Source organism: Corvus brachyrhynchos, unplaced genomic scaffold, assembly GCF_000691975.1.
Source record: "Corvus brachyrhynchos isolate BGI_N302 unplaced genomic scaffold, ASM69197v1 scaffold365, whole genome shotgun sequence".
Classification (NCBI taxonomy): domain Eukaryota; kingdom Metazoa; phylum Chordata; class Aves; order Passeriformes; family Corvidae; genus Corvus; species Corvus brachyrhynchos.
In genome coordinates this window covers 945,688-947,529 of record NW_008239544.1, presented here as the reverse complement: position 1 = coordinate 947,529, position 1,842 = coordinate 945,688, and the positions used below count along the sequence as shown (strand labels likewise).

Below are 1,842 nucleotides of genomic sequence, written 5' to 3'. Positions count from 1 at the left end.
CCACACAGGAGAAGAAAAACAAGCAAAAGCTCCCAGAAAAGGTTGAGAAGAAACACACCAGTGATGACAAGGTGAAAAGCAAACATAAGGAGAAGCCGGACAAGGAGCATTCCAAAGAGAAGAAGTCTTCAAAAGGAGGGGAGTCAGAGAAGAGCCTGCTGGAGAAACTGGAGGAGGAGGCTCTGAATGACTACAGGGATGACTCCAATGACAAGATCAGCGAGATCTCCTCTGACAGCTTCACGGACAGAGGGCAAGAGCCAGGACTCACCAGCCTCTTTGAGTCTTCTAACCTCTCTCTGACCGACGCCGCTGAAGAAAAGTTTAAGGACTCTCTCCCTTTACCCTGCCTGCAGGACAAACTCAAGGAGAAGGAGAGGCACCGACATTCCTCATCTTCCTCAAAGAAAAGTCACGAGAAGGAAAAAGCAAAGAAGGAGAAGACAGAGAAAAAGGAAAAATCAGATGAATTCAAGGACTCCAGCAGCAGAAAGGATTCCACTCATTATGAAAAGGATTTCTCTGTGGATGGGGAGGCTTTTGGCTCTTCTTACAACATGAAGGGAGAGGCTGATGAGGAACCGGAGAAGAGCATTGATTACTTATTTTCTGAAAAGAAGGATAAAAATGATTCTGAAAGAGAGCTGTCAAAGAAGGCGGAGAAAGAAAAGACTTACGGTTCCAGCACCATCAGCACAGCTAAAGAGAAAAAGAAGCGGGATAAACACAAGGAAAAATGGAAGGAGGAAAAGGAAAAGCATAGGGACAAACACACAGATGGTTTCTTTAAACATCACAAAGATGAGCCAAAGTCAACACTCAAAGACAAGGATGGGCCTCAAGTTACCACCTTTAAAGATAAATCCAAGGAGGACAACCTCAAATTTGGTGAAACCAAGCTGAAGGAGAAGCTCAAGGAGAATCAAGACAAAGACAAATCAGAGTCCATAAAAATAAGCAACGGGAATGAAAAAATAACCCTTTCCAAAGACAGCAGCAAGAAGGATGCCAGGCCGAGGGAGAAACTTCTGGGAGATGGTGATTTGATGATGACCAGCTTTGAGAGGATGCTGAGCCAGAAAGACCTGGAGATCGAGGAACGCCACAAAAGGCACAAGGAGAGAATGAAGCAAATGGAGAAAATGCGGCACAGGTCCGGAGACCCCAAGTTAAAGGACAAACTTAAAAGCTCAGAGGATGTGCGCAAGAGGAGCCTGGATCTGCCGACAAAGAAGCCGCTAACGCTGGACACGCAGCTCAAGGACAAGAAACTCAAAGAGTTGGGTCCCCTGACTCCTATTCTGTCACCAGAAAACAAGGCACAGCCTGCTGTGGGGACAGACTCCAAGGACTGGATCACGGGTCCTCAGCTGAAGGAGATCCTCCCGGCATCTCCCAGGCCGGATCAGAACCGGCCCACGGGCGTCCCGACCCCGGCATCCGTTGTGTCGTGCCCGAGCTACGAGGAGGTGATGCAGACGCCCAGGACTCCGTCGTGCAGCAACGAGGACTACACGGACCTGATGTTCGAGTGCGCGGACTCGCAGCACTCGCTGCCCATCTCCACCATGTCCATGAACGCCTGCTCTCCCTCCTTCTTTGACAGATACACCAATGTTAACAGCGGGCTCCCTGAGAACCCCAGTCAGACCCCAACTCGCACCATACCCTCCTCGAATCTCTACCGTTCCATCTCGGTGGATATCAGGAGGGCACCCGAAGAGGAATTCAGCGTCGGAGATAAGTTTTTCAGGCAGCAAAGTGTCCCAGCAACATCAAATTATGACTCTCCAGTGCAGCATTTAATGGAGGAGAAAGTTCCCCTTCCCTCTGTTCCTGCTG

General features: G+C 49.3%; 1 protein-coding gene across 1 annotated transcript in view; it reads left to right on the top strand.

Annotated features, from left to right (window-relative positions):
- The window catches only part of ANKRD11 (ankyrin repeat domain 11), a 108,999-nt gene that overhangs the window by 102,263 nt on the left and 4,894 nt on the right, over nucleotides 1–1,842 (top strand). The window contains exon 9 of the mRNA XM_017741337.1: nucleotides 1–1,838. Within this exon, the coding sequence (XP_017596826.1) occupies nucleotides 1–1,838 (1,838 nt within the window). The remainder of the gene's footprint in view (nucleotides 1,839–1,842) is intronic.